The 20,616-nt window shown below is 39.6% G+C and overlaps 2 protein-coding genes across 3 annotated transcripts in view; one reads left to right on the top strand and one right to left on the bottom strand.

Annotated features, from left to right (window-relative positions):
* The window catches only part of itpr1a (inositol 1,4,5-trisphosphate receptor, type 1a), an 81,842-nt gene extending 72,198 nt beyond the window's left edge, over positions 1-9,644 (bottom strand). For both annotated transcript variants that reach the window (XM_083939709.1, XM_083939710.1), the window contains exons 1-3: positions 9,283-9,644; positions 8,213-8,326; positions 5,488-5,558 (exon numbers count right to left, since the gene is read on the bottom strand). In XM_083939709.1, coding sequence (XP_083795835.1) covers positions 5,488-5,558; positions 8,213-8,304 — 163 coding nt within the window. In that variant the 5' untranslated portion in view covers positions 8,305-8,326; positions 9,283-9,644. The remainder of the gene's footprint in view (positions 1-5,487; positions 5,559-8,212; positions 8,327-9,282) is intronic.
* Positions 9,645-9,922: 278 nt separating this feature from the next.
* Positions 9,923-19,345, top strand: sumf1 (sulfatase modifying factor 1). Its single transcript, XM_083938549.1, has 9 exons — positions 9,923-10,226; positions 12,795-12,968; positions 13,131-13,205; positions 13,864-13,946; positions 15,688-15,810; positions 15,902-16,016; positions 16,951-17,064; positions 17,147-17,206; positions 17,944-19,345. Exons 1-9 carry the CDS (start codon positions 9,960-9,962, stop codon positions 18,043-18,045), a joined length of 1,113 nt encoding a protein of 370 aa, XP_083794675.1. The 5' UTR covers positions 9,923-9,959; the 3' UTR covers positions 18,046-19,345.
* Positions 19,346-20,616: the final 1,271 nt, after the last annotated feature.

The following is a 20,616-nucleotide window of genomic DNA, read 5'->3' as shown; positions in this document are numbered from 1 at the left end:
AATAAAAAAGGCGTTAAAAGCCAAAAAACATTATCTTAAAAATGTATTTGATGGTATATCAGTGGTATTGTGCAATACTGCTTAGAGTGGTCTTGCAGTTGGGCCACAGATGACTCAACAAAAAGCTAATAAAAAGACAAACTTCACCACATTTAAGAGGATTGAGAGGAAGATGTTTTATGATCAGATGATTTACCGCGGAGGCGGTTTGATCAAAGGGCAGAAGTGCCGCGATAATCTGATACTGTAAGAGCAACAATACAGATGACAGCTTTCAGATATACCGAATTGTAAACAATTTAAAACGTCACGGTCTCAGGTGCAGAACGAGTAGAGCCTGTAAATAAAATTTCCTTGTCATGTCATCTACATTGTTTATAAAAGCAGCTTCAGCACATGTGACAAAACTACTGACATGAGAAACAAGTCATCAGTGTTTAAACACAAGCAGGGAGGCTCGTGCCTCTGTAAGATCAGAGCTACTCTTCCTGTAATTAGACCAAAAGACATTACATAGTACTCTAAGTCTTCTTTTCTGCATTAAATCAACAATATCCTCAATGATCTGGTTTATATAAACGGCTGTTCGCTCTGAGGTTCTTATCCTGTTGGAGATATTATAGAGGAATCTCTCTCTCTCTCTCTCTCTCTCTCTCTGAGTACCGGAAATCTAAAACAAAACACAAAGAAAGCATCAAAGCGTCCCCTGCCTCTATAGAAAAATGGCAGGACAAAAAGCTAATCTTTATGCTTGTTTGTTATTATCCTGACAACTTCATTGCTGTTTAAAACACTAACATTCGAGCAGACTGGGCTTATTGTGGGAGGGAGGCTTAAAGAGACAAGCGCTAAAACTGAGCATTTTAGACAGAGGGTAAATACAAGTATATTCAGTAAGACAGTACGAGAAAAATAAGGTGTTTTTTGAGCATTAAACATGCAAATATGTTGTAATTGTTGTAGAAACCCAAATGTATGAACCTGAAAATGAGCATAATATGGGACCTCTAAATGTGTCAGTGTACGTGCAAAATACATTGGAGGAAATTAAGGCAGGAGATAAGATATGAAATGACGTGCAAATTACAAAACAAACAACCCATGACTTACAGACAAAGGAGATGTCATCAACGGTCTTCATATGTTACTGGTTTAAACAACAATGGAGATGTCAGGATTATAACAGACAAGCAGAAAAATCTGCTTTTTGTTCCAGCATTTTTCTGTATTTCTGCATTTCATTCTTCTGGATACTTTGATGCTCTCTTTGTGTTTGTGATTTATTATCCCTTATCAACCAACCAACCATTCTTCCCCTTCCCTTATCCCTCAAAGATTTAGTGACTGACTGCCTTAAACAGTTTGCAACAATAAACCACTCAGTTTTATATCAATATGTGAACACCTAGCTGATCACAAACACAAGCAGGGGATGCTGATTGAGGAGTCAGTAAGTGAAAATGAAAAAGTGTATAACATTCCAACAACGCAGCATTGATTTACACTGCCACTATTACACATAACAGAAAGGGCTGCTAACTTCAAATTAGACAACTGGTGTGACATTCAAACGACTGAGCATCAATACAAATAATCCAAAAGAACAACTAAAACAAAGTGCTTTTCTGCCTTAGATGTTCTGACTGCTGCTCAGTTAACTCCGCTGAATACTGTATGTGTGTGTGTGTGTGTGTGTGTGTGTGTGTGTGTGTGTGTGTGTGTGTGTGTGTGTGTGTGTGTGTGTGTGTGTGTCATGGCAAAAAACTGTCCAGGTGAAATACAAAGCAAGGCTCCTGATGTCTCAGCGTATGCATACAGACAGCAGGAGTAAGAGCGTGTGATTGTGTGTGGAGGGCGCTTGTGTTTACATTAGGAGGAAATGTTACGCATACCTCAGCAATGACAGTATAAGGCCCTGCATGTGAACATGGCTAGTCGGGCCTTGGGCCCTCGTAGCGTCCAATAAGAAGGATTATCTCCGCACCCTCTCAAACAGCTGAGGGGCCTCCAACACGAGGAGGGACAGAAGAGTGTTCACTGCAAGAGGACACCCAGTGGACTCTAATTAGATGTTCCCAAAGAAGTTACAGATTTGTGAGCAAACGTAGCCAGGCTGTGTTTGTAGATGTTTAAACAAGGAAAAACCTGTTTCTTGTTTGGTTTAGTAATGTTTCACATTTCTTGAGGGTTATCTATGGCAAGTCCTTAAGGCAGATACCTCCTCAAAAGTCACATAAATTTGGTTCTCAAAGCACACTATTTTATTTATAAACCACTTGTCAGCTTGTACTACAGAACTCCAATCATGAAACACAGAGAAGATGTATTATCCATAAACTTCAGAAACAAATTTTCCCACATGTCCTCACTGCAGCCTTGACTATGACTTGCCTATGCTTACGGCGCAGTGCTGATTCAATATGACATTGGAATCAATATCAAAACTCATATTGAGATTTCATCATACACAATAACGTTGTCTAACTTGATAACAAGTATTAAATATTATGAGGGAACAACTCATAACAGCTGTATTTGAAGATTGCCAGTTTGGTTTAATAATATTTTTTTTTTCCATTATCACACAGTTCAATAGGATTAACATCAACTGGATTACATAAACCATGATTTCAACTATGTGAGCAGATATTATATCGAGATAGTCCTTCTTCCATATCGTCTACTAGAAGACGGAACATATATATTGTCAACAATAAACACAATATAAAAATGTCCATCACGTACATTTTTGTATATAATTTCTATTGCAATGTCTAAAAACCAGTGACTGACCTGTGTTACGGCAACGTTTATGCTGTTTGGAGGAAGCTTTATGTTCTGGTCCCTGACCGTAATGTTCATTTTGAACTAACGTTTTTAATAAAATAAGAAAATACAATAGTATTTTCATTTTTCAAGTCTTTAATTCAAAAAGCAGTTTACAAAATAAAGCTTTACCATACGGTTATTTCATATAGACTTTTTATTTATTATGTATGTATGTATGTATGTATGTATGTATGTATGTATGTATGTATGTATATATATGTATATATATATATATATATGTATATATATATATATATATACATACACATATATATATATACATATATATATATCATTATTTAAATATGAAGTTACCTATATTGGGATAGAAGATTTTCCATATCGCCCAGCCCTAGCTTTGCTGTTGTGTACTGTGAGCCCCCAATGCATATAATTGAAATATTATTCGTCAACTATTCAATTCAGCATCAACAAGTCATTTTTGTGACGTTGCAAGACTAACTGTGAAAAATCATAGGTCTGAGTTGAGTGAGGCTTTACCAGGGGAAGACAACAACAACAATATCAGGAAATAGCTTTTTTTACATTTCATCTATACTATTCCATCCTACATACTGATTCTAACAACTGGGCTGTTGATGTACACAATTCTCCTGCAATACAATGCACAAAGGAAACAGAGGCACTGCTCACAGCTAGTATAAAATCTTTAGAAAGACATTTAGCACTTTCTTTATGGAGCTACATTTATAGCAGAGGTCTCAGTTTGATTAATGTCCATGGTGAACATAAAGGCTTTTTTCAGAGACACAGACACTACACAACTATTTCAACATGTTGAATACTGCATTCTACATACTCCCTATGATGAGTAAATCAATGTGTGTAAAATAAAGGAACTAGTTACTGTGACAACGTATGGCTTCACTGTAACCTCTTCTAGCTGTCTTTTTCCAAATGATCCTATAGAACCCATCTGCCTTCTGGTACGCATTCAGAGGCCTCTGACGGTGACATAAAGGCCTCTTCTGGTCAAGACCAGCTGACACGGTGAAGTACTAACCAATGTATTGTAGAGACCCATAAATGCTTACAAAAAAAATAATCTCTTGAACACACATCTTTAGCCACAATTTAATTTTTGTGTGTTTTTTGTTCCACAGAAAAAAGAATCATCGATATCTATCAATAGTTATAAATCTGGTAAGGACATTTGTTTTCCTGCAGTGGGCTAGATTTAGAACAGGACTTCTTTTGAGTGCACAGCATCTTGTGATGAGTTTCATACGCAAGTGAGTTGAGGGAAACAGAGTGTGCAAGGATGGAATTTGAAATAAGGTCAAAGTGATTAGTAAAATGCCTTTCTGTATAAATGACCTAATAGGCAGCTCCCTCACTACAATCACAGGTTTGCTGCTGAGGTTTGCATGAAAAAGATTAAAATTAAATCTACAAACAGTGTGGATAGTGCAGGATTTAAACTCTCCTCGGTCCCCTACAGTAAATACATGCATGCTGACCAAGTTACTATACAAGTTCATCTAAATTTTATGGTTTTAAAACCTGTTTACTGCCGAGGCAGACACAATGACTGCACAGTGAACTAAAATGTACATGTTAATGCCTGACGACTGTTGGTGATCATGGTTTGGATGGAAATCTACAGATGTTAGAGGTATAGAAACGGAAAACATGTGGTTTCTCTGTCCGGGTCTATATGGAATAGACTTGACACAGACAATTAGACAGAGAGCGAGAGAGCCGTCCTTCATGCTGCTGCAGGAGGTGGAAGTATCAGTCTGCAGCCCGTGTTTATCATAGTGACAGCAATTGTCTCTAGAGGGTGATAACCTGTCCTGGGACACCGGAGACTCACTGAAGAGCTGAGCCGTGTGGGCAACTCTGACATCAAAGCTTTCTGCTTTATAAATATGGTGCAATCTTCTTTCTCCTCTGGAGACTGTCGATAGCATCCTAAATGCCAAGTGTGTTCATGTGGGTGTGGAATGGTCTCCCTCCAACAAACTTTCGCGTCAAACTGATATAACACTCTAAAGTCAAGCTGCTTGACATCGCAAAGGACTATGGATGTGACGGATATAAAGCCGTTAAAAAACAATTTTGGTCATGCATGCTTTCCTAATATATCCGACATGTCATGTATACTACATGGGCCGTCAATACACCCCTATTTTCTGTACATTGTCAGGCTAGGCCTCTCCCCAGAGATATAACCCTCAAGCCTGAGAACCGAGGGTCAGGAGTTCCACTTCCTGTATGGGAGCTAAAAATAGATGGTTCACTAGAAAGAGGCATCTCAAGGTCTTTGTTTGAAAAGCAGATTTTCAAATGTGCCGTCTTCCAACAAATCTGCATCAGAGACAGACAGACACACACACACACACACACGCACACACACGCACGCACACACACCCACACGCACGCACACACACACACACAGACACAGGCACACACACGCACGCACGCACACACATGCACACACACCATTAACAGCCCTGTTTGAAGTCCAGTGGGCAGAGATAGATATTGTGGCTGTCACCAAAGAAACGCAGCATAACACATTCAGCAGCATGTCTCTCTCTCTCTCTCTCTCTCTCCCAGAGCCCACAGTATAAACAGACAGCAGTTGGTGTGATGATGTCAGGCCTCAGGAGGACAACTTTCTGTGTCTCTTACCTCTGAACTTCTTTGGAGGGTTGTTGAGGTCTCCTGCATCCGGCTGGACGACACAGCGATCATCCACCAACCTACGGAGGAAGACACATAATAACATTGTTAATCTCATGCCAGTTAGTCAATTTGAGTGGAATCTCTACATGAAAAGAGACGGAGGGAAGTCGACCTTTTAAGAATTATATTTATTTGTTTCCTTTTTATGAGCGTGTGTTTTAACTTCTCCATCATGTGTTGATGTTCAGTGTTTGTGATAAACTGAAGGATGAAGTGTTCCTTTATTTGTTGAGAAGATCCTCCTACTTTTTAGGCCAACTATTTAAAAACCTCTTGGATCAGCTAAAAAACGCATCACACAAAGCTAAAAACTAGAGAACATTGATGTTACAAACATATGATGATCTTATAGAATATGGGGCATCGGTGTAGATTAAACTACCCATATAAAAGGCGTTTAATGAGCATGACCTTAAATATAAGCAGTAAAAAACAACATGCACATTCATGCAGCAGTATTATTAATTTAAAAAAAACATATAATAAATAATAATAAGTAAAACACTGACAGGAAACATTTTACCGCACAATGAATACTTTTCACTTCAAGAACATTCTGCTGATAATATTTGCATACTTATACTTAAAGTTTTGAATGCAGGACTTTTACTAGTTGTGGACTATTTTCACAGTATGGTATTAGTAATTTTACTGAAGTAAAGGATCTTAATACTTCTTCCACTACCTGCTGCCAGGTTTTCATAATATCGGGCTGCAAGTTATTATGTTTCTGTTTTTTATTCTTGAACTGAAACAATCGGTCAATTAATCGATCTACAAAACACTGACTCCAACAATTATTGACAACAAACAAATAAACGTTGAAGAAAAATGCTAGCTTCTCAGATGTGAATATGTTGAGGTTCCTTCAGTCTTCTATGATAGTAAACTGGATATCTCTGGATGTAGGACTGTTGGTCAGACTGCTCATTTATGGAGATGTATTAAGACTGGTATTTCACTTTGGTAACAGAGCTACTGAATGTCACTGCATCTCTATAATCCCTGTGGGTTTGTGTGTAAAGTAAACAGTTTTGTGTGTGTTTAACATAGTAGTGGCCAAAACAAAGTATCCCAACAGAAAGCTTCTGCATGTTCAAAACCCGACTGGTGTTTCCTATTTTCACTGAGAGCTCTCACATCGCTGCAGGCAGCGCAAACACTCGGTGACTCCACACAATAATGAAATCATTCTGGATTAGATGACCTGTGGGCAGGCTGGAATTTCTTGTGACAAATTTAACTTTTACTGGCTTAGAATAACACTTGTCGGGACATGGGCCAAATCCCACATCCATTTCAGGCCTTTTCCCGGGGAATGTCTACAGTTGTCCAAACAGACCTGTCTACTTCTACAGTCTGTACACCTCAAGGAACAAGGCTGCAGACTTCGATAGATAGTGAGAAAAGATTCGAAGGTGTAAGAAGAAATTCCCAGTGCATGTGTGCGGTCATCTGCATGTGTGGAAGATGCAAATAACTTGTTAATCAAGATTGCAAATAACGTTGGTTTAATAGTTACACCTATTAAACAGTTCCTGTTCAAGTCTCACTCACTACAACAGCATTTTTAACATTTTTCAACCTAATTTGCTCACAGACCATATTAGTTCCCCAAACAGGAGCTGGGAATGGTGCCCAGCTGGAGAAGTTGTACTGCTCAAAGAGCTTTCTCTCTTCTCAATATGATTTCTTCCGCAAAGGGCAGATGATCCCGAGAATGCTGCTGAGTTGGTGGTTGCGCGTGGAGAAGATGGATCCAGGCCAAATCTGTCATGACAGTAAATATGTGCGCTTATGTATGTATGTGTGTGTGTGTATGTGTAGTTGTGTGTGTGTGTGTGTGTGTGTGTGTGTGTGTGTGTGTGTGTGTGTGTGTGTGTGTGTGTGTGTGTGTGTGTTTGTTTGCACCAGTATGCGTGTGCGTACGTGGGAAGTGCAGGAACTCGGGAAAGGCCACAATGTCTCTATAGTGACTCAGTCTTTGCTACAGGTCATTTCATTTTTAGCAAGACTTTAATGCAGGGTTTCTCTTATTGCTTATTGTTTACATTCAGAATCTGCATCTTTATTATGTTCAAAACATGAGGTGGAACTAATGCACAAAAAACACAACATTGCTGTCACTGTGTGGGTGAAAGAGTGGCTTGTTTACCGGTTTACCATTAGTGTTAAGTTTGTAAACAGCACCTCATCAGCGTTTTTTTCCACTCCTGCCACACTCTCACAAACACACACGCTTTATCATCGACTATGCACCCCTCTTTTTCCTGTTCTCCCTGCAGCACTATCAGTGGCAGGGTCCACCACGATCAAAGCACCACTTCAAAAAAGGCCTTCCACTATTTTCACAGCTTTTCTTCTGTGAGATAAACTGCAAATTTACATCCATTTATTTCCCCTCAACTACTAATCAGATTATCGCCACTGAGGGCGGGAAGCAGTGCTCACCACACATGCAGACAAACGTCCATCAGGCACACAAGCCAATGCAGAATCTGAAAGGAAATGGCATTTCTGATGGCACCAATTTGGTTCTCACTAACTGTCGCCAATACTAGTGTGACTTCCTTCCTTCCAAGTGCTGCTCAGCTTGCACGGAGAAAAGCGTGAAGCGGGCCCACACACTGTATAACACACATAATGTTCGGCCAGGATTATATGGACATACCCCAGGGTGCTGATGAAACCATTGGTGGATCCCTCTGCATACAGGGAACAGATGTCCCCGATGTGTAGGAAGCTGGACATCTTATCCGACATCTTTTACGCACACAGGGAACACCTACAGCAGAGAAAGGAGTAAAAATAGTAAATCATTCCTAATATAATGATGAATGTGATTATGTTTATTATCCCAAAAGGTCTAAAAGCAGTATTATGTAATGATAACATGATCTGTGATGATTGTGATAATGATTTATAGGTGCATCCGTGTCAATCAGCTATGTAACACCATTGATGGATTACTGAGCATGCACCTGTGACTTTCAATTTGCATTTACAGATCATGTCTCAATAGAGGCACCAACATGACAATCCATGTGGCTACAGAGTTAGTAATGTGGCAGTGGCAGTTTTAAAAAAAGAGAGGGTTCCCTGAGAGGTCAGTACACTGATGACACACATGGATGCAGGGATTTGCATAGAAGCTGCAGGGAAATTCTCTGATGTTAGTGTTAACTGTTTGTATTGTGGCTCAGGGTTGGTACAGTTAATGATTAGGAGCTGCTGTCACCAGGAAGGTTTTTGCACCTGCAACAGGTCACCGCCGCTGAAGCTGTTATGTGGACACTGCAGGTCCACTGACTTCACTCGTGTTAGCAGCCTGATTTTTTTTTTTAAGCCTCTCATTGAGGTCGAAAAATCATAAAATAATAATAATAAAAGCGGTGACTTTGACCGATATAGATCATGAAATAATCAGCTATCAAACTACAGAATCTTCCTCGCATGCCCGTTTTATCCGACCAATAAAACCCGCATATGAAACTAAAAACGCGTCCAATGTTACGCTGTCATTTGATTCGCCATCCGCAATCACACAACAGTGAAATCATTATCACACTCGTTTCCTTGGTTGTTTTGTGTGTGTGTGTGTGTGTGTGTGTGAGAGAGAGAGAGCATTTTGTTAACCATTTAAGGAGAGCGAATCTTGTTTGTTTTTCCTCCGCTGCGAGAAGATAGAGATAGGGAAGAGAGGATGGTAAAACTGTGTGCAAGTTGTGAGCTCAACTTTACCTCGGTCGTGGTGGCCAAACGCTCGGGTGTTCACAGCTTTCTCAGGACTAACATGACTGCGACTCTCCTCCTCTTCACCACCTTGGGACGCCGTGGGTGAGATCCAGCCGTCAGCGACTGTAGTAATCCAGTTTTTTAAGATCACCTTTCCGCGCCTGTCCTGTCGGTGCTCCGGGGCTGTGTTCACTGAAGCGGGCAGCACACTGGCTGAGGCTGAACTGCTTGGCTCGCTGCCACTTCTTCTTCTTCTTAAGCTGCCTGTAGTGTTGATAGCTGGGAAATGATGTCCATGCGATCTCGTCCCATCACCAGGGTTGAATCCAGACTGTTATCAACCCTAGCTCGGGACTTAGATTGCACGGGTGCAGAAAAAACGTATCCTATCTGATATTTAAAGTATCAAACAGCTCCACTTTATGGTTTTGTTTGAACACTCGGATAGTTATTTTCAATTAAGCGACTTTATTTGCATTCAAATAACTGAAATGCGGCTGTATTTACAAGCTCTACTCATAATTTGTTATTTCATCTTTTTTAATAGAAATGAAAAATTCATATTCACTTCAGGCAGGGAAGAGTTACATTTTCTTACTTTGCAGCCAGCTGACTGACCACGTGACTTTGCGGAAGTGAGAGTGTCAACAACATGAGCAGAGTTTGAGTCGTGTCCGGCGAGAATGGTGCGTTGTTTTCACTTGTTTTTCATCGTCGGTTGCGTGAACGTGGTGTTGTGTATTCTGGGTTCATGCGGGGCTCAGTCGGAACCCGCGGCCCAACAAGGAGCAGCCGGCTGCGGCTGTGAGAACCTGAAGAGAGCCGCTGCTGTGGAGCCTGTGGAGGACAGTCACAGGACAGCTTCTGCAGATCCAGCTGACAAATACTCAAGGGGCGCCAATGACGGGCCGCCTGATGCTCAGGGAGAGGAGAAGAAAATACAAAGTCAGGTAATCCATTTATTTTATTTTATTTTTTTACTGTATTGGACAGTAAACAGTAGAAAATACATGCAACAAAGGCCCCTATACAGTCTTGGCTCCCTTTTGAGACTTGCTCAGCAGGGAATCCTGAAAATATAGTCAATATTATTTTAACCCTCAACTATAAGATAAGGTAGCCTACAGAGATGGAGAATGACACCATTTCAGACCGTATTGGATCAACTAAACACGCATTTTTTTAAATTAAATAAAATAACAAGTAGGAGGTTGATCCGAGTTCCTGAAAAGTTGCTTTCTTCCCCATGGGGTGCTCTCAGTGCATACAGGTTCACATTCTCATCAGTAGGGCATTTCATGGATTGCTGAGCCTACATTTTTCCTGCAAGGTGCTCTCCCAACAAATTGTTTTAAAATGTTTCAGAGAGATGGTGCATGTTTGTGGTATTTTGATTGATATTAGTTGACTACCATATTAGCTCCTTGTTCACTATGAGGCTACTCTCAGCTGGTTATAATACATTACATTCATATAGCTGACATCCTCAAAGCAATTTTAGTCAAAGGCAGGTGTGGAGACATCATCGCCCTTGTGAGAGGTTAAATACCTGGATCTCCACACCAGTTAGTTGGACCAGTCCCAGCCTGGTCAGTTGCGTACATGACCTGATGAAGCCTCTTGGATGAGAGGTGAAACGTCTTCCTAGACAAATAACCAAGTACGGTTGCTTTTGATGAGAACATTCACAGGCATATAGCTGACACTCGACCCCCCCCCCTCCCCCCAAAGTGACTTCAGACATGAATAAAACATTCAAAAATGGCAAGAACCAAGCAAGTAGATACAATTAATAAAGCTCAATAAAGCTAAACAGCTCAAGGACAGTGTGCGTTATGCTCCAATGTGTTCCCCAGCAGGATATTAGATGTTATTTTTTACTTTGGTAAGGGATAGTTATGGTCATAGTTAGAGATGCACAGATCCGGATATCTGCTCCAATATTGACTAATTAGCCAGATCGGATATCGGATGAATGAGGCCGATCCAGCATTCCGATCCAGTCATTTCTTTATTATTAATATCATACACAGCAATACAGTTGCAGCAATCTAGTCACTTAAATTCTATATTTGCAACACTGGTTAGGGTTTTATAATACATTTTAAAATATGTTTGCAGTGCACTTTACACGGAAGTTATTTATTTATTTTTGTTGCTAATGTACACTTTGTTATTTGTTCATAAATATTATTAAGTACATTTATATCTGTGTTCATTTGTTACCTTTTTTTTTTAACAAGGCTAGATGTTTATGTTAAGCCTGATGCGACTCACATGGCAAGGTATACGGTTCATTCATTCAACAGTAGTAGAGGATTGGTATCGGCCGGTACACTCAGCCCAGGTATCTGTATCGGATTGGATTGGAAAAAACTGGATCGTTGCATCTCTAGTCATAGTCGACATTATTGAAGCAGTCTGACTGCCTGAGAGTCGGTTCAAGGCATGGGAGTTCGCTGTGTTTTAGAAAAATGTAATGTAGGTGACATCTGGTATGACAAACTTAAAGATTAATTTTTTAACATTTCAGGCATATGCCTAATAGCTATACAGACACTGCATTTAAATACCACATATGTGAATGGACAACTATCAATCTGATATTGGGCTATATAGATAAATGGACTTAACACAATATAGGAAACATGTTTTAGAAATATATACAATGCAGGGATACACTGTACATATTATAATAATGAGCATGATCATCATAGTGCCTATAAAAGTATAATGCAGTATACACATTATAGGTATTTATATAATACACTGGAGATCAAAATTAGAGAACAGCTCATTATACTTGATTTATTCTGAAATATTGTTATTTTTTATTGTTCATCATTTGATAGAATATCTGTTGTGGCTTTACCACTGCTGTAATAGCATGTTTTTTTTAAAACCAAACCACTCTGGTGAAAATAAAACCTTTATTTTCTGAAAAAAGAAATTAGAGAACAGTAACCACAGTGTCCGAAGAGAAGATTTAAACAATGTTTTTTAGGACTATAGGATTAAAAAATGAACAGGAAGTGTGGAGGCCACAGCTTTGAATGACTTCAGCACATCTGCGCCCACAGGACATCACTAGTTTCTCTCACTGCTCTGGTTTGATCTGTGTCCGTTCTTCTTCAGTCTCTTCCACAGTTCAGCAACTGTAGTGGGTTTCTTAGACATTACTTTTTCAGAGATGCTCTATGGGGTTTAGATCTGAACTCTGGGCTGGCCATCTATCAAATTCTGAACAACAAAAAAAACTGTATTTCAGAATAAATTGAGTATTAATAATTTGTTCTCTAATTTGGATCTCCAGTGTATACAGGGGCATGTTTATTTGATATACGTAGATCGATATTATGAAATACATTTATAATTATATTACTCACGAATCTTTCTTTGCACTCGGAATAGTTTACATTCCCATCCTTTTTAAAGTCTCTTAATCTTTTTAAACCTGTAACATTCTTCAAATACGAGAGATTCACAGGACCACTTAAAAGCTAATTTCCTGCATACAGATGGTGTTGATTTCTGGAGGAGAGTTCCTGATGGGAACAGACAACCCTGGCATCCCTGCAGACGGTGAGGGCCCACAGAGGCTGGTGCAGGTGGACTCCTTCTACATGGACATCCAGGAAGTCACTAACCAACAGTTCCAAGGCTTCGTCAATGCCACAGGATACATTACTGAGGTATGAATCTAAAGATTAAACAACAAGCTGTGTTTTGAAATTGACTAGAAATCAACTGAATCAGTCAAACTGATCAGTATGAAAGCAAATCTTTGGCAGTGGTTTATCAGTATAACAGGCATCATTTTCACTCATAATGTTTTTATCCTTTTATTTTTTAAGGCAGAGAAATTTGGAGACTCGTTTGTATTTGAGGGGCTTTTGAGTGAGAGTGTGAAAAATCAAATCACTCAAGCAGTAAGTATAATTATTCAACTGTCGACTTACCTGTACAACCTGGCCCCTTTAATAATGTTACACCAGTATGAGGCGTTGTCAGTGCCAGAGCCGTTTGGAGCCCTGTTAAAATACTTCAAGGGGGAATTCCTTGGTAGTTGTATTTCAGCAGGACACACACACACACACACACACACACTCATACACACTCAACAGCATTGTACCATAGTCATGAAGCAGTCATAGTAATTTTACCATGGTCATGAAGCAGGCAGAGTAATTGAGAGGTATTTATTTAAAAAATTCCTGCCTGACAGTGACCAGTTTTGCCTCAAGGAGGGTGTGATAAAATGGCACCCGAGCCATTTGGGTCAAAGTAAGACAATGTTTGCGTGTTACTTGAGAACAGAAAAGACAATTTCCTTTTATCAATATTATTGATATTATTTGATGTCCCTTCCTTCATGATGTATTTGAACATCTTTAGAGTAATATATATATATATGGAAACTCTGCTAGCCTGCAATCACACATATTTTGAGCTTTAGATATATAACTAGTATTTAAGAGTCTTGGGCTGTCCAAAGAAAAAGCCAGACAGCAGATCATTTTCTGCTCCATCTCAGCTGTCATGTCATGTGCCAGTCAATAACCATTGTTAACGTGGCTTTGTTATTAGGTTGCTGCTGCCCCCTGGTGGCTTCCAGTCAAAGGGGCAAACTGGAGGCACCCTGATGGTCCAGACTCCAACATCACAGACAGGTAGAAAGACAGTGTACATATACTATATAATTTTATCAGGAACACCTTGCTAGTGCCCCTAGTTGGGTTGGACCCCTTTTTGCCTTCAGAACTGCCTTGATTCTTCGTGGTATAGATTCAACAAGGTACCGGAAACATTCATCTGAGATTTCTGGTGTTAACATGATGGCATCACGTAGTTGCTGCAGGTTTGTCTGCTGCCCATCCCATTACACCACATCCCAATGATGCTCTTGGGTTGAGATCTGGTGATGGTGGGGGCAGTGGTTCTTAAAGTGAAATTCCGGCTTAAAATCATCCCAAGGTCTTTTTAGGCAAATTGGGTCATCAAATAAGCCATTGAGACAATTTTTTTTCGTGTATGAACTATAAACGTAGATTTTCCGGAGAGACATTAACAGCCTACAGCGGCTAATACGGATTAGCTCGGGGCAGCGAGTTGAACGCATTCAAACAGCTTTTTTTAACCACTAACACTGCTCCAAATAACACCAAACCTTTGCAGTAGCATGATAAGAGTCCCTACACATTAACCAAAGCACCCACAACGTGGTGAACACAGAGTGCATTAAAATAGTGTATTGAAAGACTTACCTACTGGCCCCGGTACCAGCTGCTCCATTCAAGTCGATTACCAAATGCAATCCAAAGAGAAGGAACCCATTGATGATTTATTCCAGTTAAACACATAAATGTTGTGGTTTGTGGCAGTTTGGTGAAATGTCCCACATAGCTTTACCTGCAGCACATTACGCAGATCTCAGGAGTCAGGGGGCGTATGTTTCCGGAAGATGCACAGTGAGTGCAGGCTCGGGTAAAGCCGTCTAGCCTGCAACTAGAAGTGAAGAGAGACAGAATGGTTCGTATTTGTATCTTTCCCGGCTGCGAAACTAAATTGAAAGCTTACAACCCAGAAACTTTTCAGAGGCTGCAATTGCAGTACGATGACCGTGCTCTGATAAACCTGTGGCTTATTGTTTTGAATCTGGACACTGAGACGCCAATCAAGACGCTTAGGCGGAGGGATAACCGTGTCTACCACAAACCACAACGTTTACGTGTTTTGCTGGAACAAATCATCACTGGGCTCCTTCCTTTTGGATTGCATTTGATAATTGACCTGAATGGGGCAGCTAGTTCCGGGGCCAGTAGGTATGTCTTTCAAAAAACTCTTTTAATAAACTGTGTTAACAAACTATGTTGTTGTTGCTTCGGTTAATGTGTCAGGACTCTTATCATTCTACTGCAGAGGTTTGGTCTTATTTGGAGCAGTATTAGTGGTTAAAAAAGATGTTTTAATGAGTCCAACTCGCCACCCCGAGCTTATATGTGTTAGCTGCGGCAGGCTGTTAGCAATAGTTCATTCACAAAAAAATTGTCTCAATGGCTTATTTGATGACCCAATTTGCCTGAAAAGACAAGATACAAAGATCATTTTACACCAGAATTTCACTTTAAATGATGCTCAGTTGGCACTAAGGGGCTGTGTGTAACCAAAATACCCTCCACACCTGTGTTGAGAGTAGGAACAGTTAAGACAACCAAAAGCCATTCCATGTATGTATGGGTATGGGAGCTTCATTTTAAGACAGACTCGAAAACCTGTCTTTTAAATATTGATTCAAAAGCAAATTCTCACCTACCACTTCTTTTATGGGATTATGACACTCCTTTCTTTTGGCGAAAGCAAACTGGTAATCAACCACAAGCTCAGTATTTAACTTTACACCTGTTTTTGTAGGCTAGATCATCCTGTTCTACATGTGTCATGGGCGGATGCTGTCGCCTACTGCTCCTGGGCCAATGGGAGACTTCCTACAGAGGCAGAATGGGAGTACGCCTGCAGGGGCGGCCTTAAAGACAGGTATGATATTTACTCATTATATGACTGTAAAATTTGTGCTTTGGTTTTCATAGAGTATGTCTCATGTCAGTTTGCTGATCCTCTTTGATAGACTTTATCCCTGGGGAAACAAATTGAACCCGAAAGGACAACACTACGCCAACCTCTGGCAAGGCGATTTCCCCAACCATAACTCTGCAGAGGATGGATACATCAAAACTTCACCAGTAAGACAGAAAAAGAAAGATGGAGAGATTTTGTAGTTATGGTGTTGGTAAAGGATCCTATTTCTCAGGTTATGAGCCTTTATAGCAAAACTGGAACCAGGTTTATAATCGAGCCACTGCCTATAGAATCTGCAGGAAATGAAAGGCACTGGAGATAAGAGCTCATTTAACAGGCGGATAACGTCCCAGCAGCAGCTCACAGCTTCTAGAGATGATATGAATCTAATCTCTTTCTTTACAGGCAGCGTTTTAAGGCCTTGATTTAGAGGTATCCGTCATGAATGTATGCACTCAAATTCTTTTAGGGTACGAGCTTCTGAAGAATAGTGCATCTTTCTAAACCAACTAACAAAAGTCGAGCAGTGTTTATTCCTCGCTGATAATAATAACACACACATGTAACATGCTTTTTTAGATTACTATATCATTTAGTGGCTTGGCATTTTGGGCAAATGAAAAAAAAAAAAAAAAGAAATCCAGATTGACCATTGCAACCCTGTTTCCAGAAGAGTTAAGACACTGTAAAATGTAAATAGAAACATAATGTGATTATTTGAAAAACTTTAAAAATTTAATTTGATTTAATTTATTTAAGAGATGTTGATGCTGAGAAAACATTTGAAAAAAGTTGGGACAATGGCAACAAAAGGCTGGAAAAGTAAAGAAAAAGAAAATAGCTGGTGGAACATCTCACAATTAATGAGGTTAATTGGCAAAAGGTGAGTAACATGATTGGGTAAATAATCATAATTGTTTTTAATCATTTGTGAATCAGTTCTTGGAAAGTTCACATGCTCATCCTGGCAAATACTGTATTCACATACAATAGTATATCGAACCATAGGGCTAACATATCTTTCATTCTTTCAGAAAAAAGTGTTTCTAATAAAAATGTCTTAATCCGACCCTGCATTACCCCCCCTGCACCCTGTAGGTGATGTCCTTTCCTGCCAACGGTTTTGGTCTGTATGACATGGTGGGAAATGCATGGGAATGGACCTCAGACTGGTGGAGTGTGCATCACACCAAATACCAGCAACAGAACCCAGTAAGAACACATTACCTCTTAGCATTTGAGTCTTACAGGTTTTGTTTTTATTCCGACATTTAATAATTTCTCTCTCTTGCAGACGGGTCCTCTGTCAGGCTCAGACAAGGTGAAGAAGGGAGGATCATACATGTGCCACAAGGTAAAGAAGACAACCACTTCAACACTTTAATGCTTTTGATGCTCTATAGATTTAACCAAAAGATTCTACATCTTGATTATCAAACATTAAATTAGGAAACAGCAGTCTGAATGTTTATTGACATACAACTGTTGGGGGGTAATATTTTATGGGCAGTGAGGTCTTTTGTGATGCGAGCAGATCAGGGAAAACAAAGCAGTTCTTTATAGTTGTGAAAACCTGTTTCATAGCAAGTATTCAATCTGAATGACTCTTGTTGTTCGATTACAAAGGGAAAAGGTTCTCTCTTTTCTTCTTGGTTTGTGAAGGTAAAAGTAGTTTCTATGCTGGTACACACAGTCGCCTGTGCACTTGTTCAGTTGTTCTGGATTTTAAAAAAAAAGTGTGAAATACATTTACTTTATCTGCAACACCATCTGAGCCACCCACTGGTGATCGTTTCAGTGTGCTTACGGCCAGCATTGGTTGCCATGGGAGTGTGACTAATTGCATGCAAAAATAGGTCCTGAACACAGAGTACTGGTTTGTTTCATGTGGACAGACCACTTAAGTTGGTTTGCTACACAATAAGCAAATCGGAAATAATGTGCTGTCCAAACTAAAATTTTCACACTGTGATTTTCTTCATTGTATTTTTTAAATATACTGTAACAAAGCAGTTTCCATTGCTGAGAAAAATATTTAATAAATGAATTAATTGAAAGTAAATTTCCCTCTCTTCTTTCCCCCTCCTCCAGTCTTATTGTTACAGATACCGATGTGCAGCTCGTAGCCAGAACACTCCGGACAGCACCGCCTCTAATCTTGGTTTTCGCTGTGTCTCTCAGGGGCAACAGTGACCTGACCTGCTTGTCATGAAGTTACAATCTTGAAAATCTACATGTCTTTGTCTTTGGTGGCCTTATGGTGATAATTGTCATCGTCTGTCTGTCATGGCTCTTTTCTTTGCGTGTTTGGTCATACTGTAGTAACCATATACTCGCAATGCTAGCAGTGAACGGAAAAAGCTTCACACACATTTGAGAGCAGGTCTGTTAGCTCCATCTGCCCTCTCTCTGACCAAACACTGCTGGGTGGAAAACTGTCATTAACTAATGATGGGAGTCTCTTCGATGAGAGCCAGATCTCATGGCTTCATTCTTCTCTGAGAGGTGTTGAAAAGTGGCTTATTGTTCTTTTTTTATACCCTTTTTAAGGGCCAGGGTGTGCTATTTATTGGCGAAAATCGATCAGGCATTGTGCACGGCGCACTTGCCTGTCACGCATGGTGGATAAATGTGTCAATTAAATCGTGTTTAGTGTGTTTTCAGTGTACACTAAGGCCGCTTGTGATTTTTTAATTTTTTTTTCCAGGAATGTCGCCACATACACCCAATTTATACTCTATGGTAATATTGTAAATGATAGGGCTTTCATCAGTGATACATTGGCGCGGCCATCTTTGAATTACCTCTTTTGGCGATAGTGACATAACAAATGTTTTTTAACTAAAAATCGAGATTATTACTTTTAACACAGATTCCATTATTCCAGCTGCTCTCTAACTAAAGTGTTGGTTGTTGAGTAAACCGATGAAAGGGATGTTAATAGAGGCTTTGAGAATGTTTTCCATTTCAGCAGGTATTCTCAAAAATGTATAGTTTCCTAACTTTGTATTTTTTTGCTTATGAATGAATAGGCAATTGTTCCTATTAGGCCACAAGGTGAACCACGAAAAGTCTTTTAGAAAATGATTCCTGATCCGCAGTATGGCATCTACACAATCTTTAGTTCATAAAAAAAAACGGGTAATGCTCAGCTACCAAAAAACGTTTGCCGCTGAAATTCCAGACGATTATACATACCTATATGTTTTATTCAGAACCAGTTTCTTTAGAGAGTAATAATATTTTGGCCGTGGGTAGTGGCACAGTTCAACACGTGACCTTGCTACACCAATAAGATTGCTGCTTTTTGTCAACAGAATGGCAAGATGGCAGCTCCTGTGGTTAGATTCAACATTAGCGAAATCGTCTTAAGTTGCCAAATGAATTCTAAACCGTGCTGAATACATAACCGCGTCCAAGAAGAACAATAAGGCAAATATACAATTAACTTTTTATGTTAAGTCATCTAGATCAATAAAAGACAGCAATTGTACTTACAGAGCTGACTATTTGTTTGTTCATTTATTCATTCATTCAATCATTCATTCATTCATTCATTTATCCACAAACGAAAACAGCACTGATCAACCATAAAAACAATCTTTATTAAAAATACAAAATGTTAAACTGTAAAAGAAAATATATAATAAGGGATAACAGAACAACCCAGAGCTAAATATGAAATAAAAAACTGTACAAACTATAATTAGGGAATTAGGTTCAGACAGCAGTGTACACCAGAATCCTTTAGATGTCAGTGTCAGCTCTCACGGATCTATTAGAGAACAAAGGTGAAGACTGGCTGGTTGACAAAGTTCCAGTGGATGGTGCCATTCTTTTTGATGGCATGGCAGTCATACAAGCAATGTGATCAAGACCAGTGGCCGCATTTATTAAGGTCGGGTACGCACAGAAGAGGGCAAACGGCCCTTTCCAAGATAACTTTGGGATTTATAAGAAAAGCAAACTTGACGGGAAAATGTGCGGTCCTCCAAGCACACTCTGACGCAGGCTTACGCAAAGAAATGGGGAAAAATTAGAAACGGCGACACTGACTGCAGAAGGATGAAACATGAGAAACAGTATGAAACTGAGACCACTGTGTAAAATAAATAAAAATATTCCCTCTCAATAATTATATGAAGAATTCACAAAAGCCATTCGTACAATTATTACACAAACAGCTGTTTGATCGATCCTCTCTGCAGTGGAAAAAAACAATAAGATGTAGGATCAGAAATTCAAATGAAGATACAGTGCGTTGCAAAAGTATTCACCCCCCTTGGCATTTTTCACGTTTATTTGCCTTACAACCTGGAATTAACATGGATAGTTTGAGTATTTGCATCATTTAATTTACTGAACATGCCGACAACTTTGAAGAATTTTTTATTTTCTTTTATTGTGAACTAAACAACAAATAGGACAAAATAACAGAAAAAAGTCAATGTGAATAACTATTCACCCCCTTAATGTCAATACTTTGTAGAGCCACCTTTTGCGGCAATCACAGCTGCAAGTCGCTTTGGACAAGTCTCTATGAGCTTTCCTCATCTTAACACTGGGATTTTTGCCCATTTTTGGCTTGTACTTTGTAAGCCGCACTGGGAGGACATCGATGGGCTCACTGAGCGCATCACGGAGTACATCAATTTTTGTGTGGACTGCAATGTCCCAGCTCGGACTGTAACCTGCTACGCCAACAATAAACTTTGGATCACCAAGGACATTAAGGCCATCCTGAATGAAAAGAAGATTCAGAGA

Source organism: Echiichthys vipera (assembly GCF_963691815.1).
Source record: "Echiichthys vipera genome assembly, chromosome: X".
Taxonomy (NCBI): domain Eukaryota; kingdom Metazoa; phylum Chordata; class Actinopteri; order Perciformes; family Trachinidae; genus Echiichthys; species Echiichthys vipera.
The sequence above is the reverse complement of the archived record's forward strand: the minus strand, read 5'-3'. Positions and strand labels throughout refer to the sequence as shown.